Genomic DNA, 799 nt, shown 5'->3' with positions numbered 1-799 from the left:
CGAAGCCCAGGGGGTGCCCAGCGCACAGCCAGCCAGCACGCACCCAACGCCTGGGGACGCGAGGTCAGTGCGCACGTGCACAGTCCCTCCCTCAGCGGAAGGGACAGCATCGCCAGGGCCTGCAGAGCGCTATCCTGCAGCGGCCTCTGCGCCCAGCCCCGAACAGCGACCCCGAGCCCCGGCCCGAGTCCTGAGCCCAGCGGGAGAAATGGTCCTCCCTGGTTCCCGACCCCGTCGGAGCTGCGATCCTGGACCCCAGCCCTGGGTCCTGCGCCCAGTGGAAGGGCTCGCTGTCCTTCCAGCTCCCCCAGCCCGCAGGAACAGCGCCCCAGGGCCCTGAGCTCCCCGCCGCGGCGGGAACAGCGACCTGGTCCTTCGCCGCCTCCGCAGCAGGGAGCCCTGGTGCCCAGCACACCGGGCCGAGCAGTGGCTCTGGGGTCCACTCGGCTCCCCTCCAGGTCCCCCGATGGCCGCCGGCCGGGCGCTCACCCAGAAGAGCAGGTTGAAGGCGAACATGAGGTACTTGACGCACTGGAGGCAGCCGCGCGCCATGCTGCACCGCTTCAGCTCTACGAGGAAAATGAAGGACAGGTCCAGGTAGAAGACCACGTACTTGTGGCCCTTGGGCGACGTGTAGCGCGCCTGGGCCGCCTTGGGGCCGGGGCTCGCGTGCAGCCCGGGGACCGAGCCGCCGGCCCCCGCGCACCCGTACGGGCTGCTGCAGCGCCGGAAGGGACCGCCGCGCGCGAAGCCCGGCTCCTTGCTGTCCGGGGACGGGCTGCGCCGGTACGTGGACTCG

General features: G+C 72.1%; 1 protein-coding gene across 1 annotated transcript in view; it reads right to left on the bottom strand.

Moving 5' to 3' along the window:
* The window catches only part of TSPAN4 (tetraspanin 4), a 9,006-nt gene extending 8,441 nt beyond the window's left edge, over window positions 1-565 (bottom strand). The window contains exon 1 of the mRNA XM_006893206.1: window positions 490-565. Coding sequence (XP_006893268.1) covers window positions 490-552 — 63 coding nt within the window. The 5' untranslated portion in view covers window positions 553-565. The remainder of the gene's footprint in view (window positions 1-489) is intronic.
* Window positions 566-799: the final 234 nt, after the last annotated feature.

This window comes from Elephantulus edwardii, unplaced genomic scaffold (genome assembly GCF_000299155.1).
Source record: "Elephantulus edwardii isolate Elephantulus edwardi_28Jun2011 unplaced genomic scaffold, EleEdw1.0 scaffold00126, whole genome shotgun sequence".
NCBI lineage: Eukaryota > Metazoa > Chordata > Mammalia > Macroscelidea > Macroscelididae > Elephantulus > Elephantulus edwardii.
The sequence above is the reverse complement of the archived record's forward strand: the minus strand, read 5'-3'. Positions and strand labels throughout refer to the sequence as shown.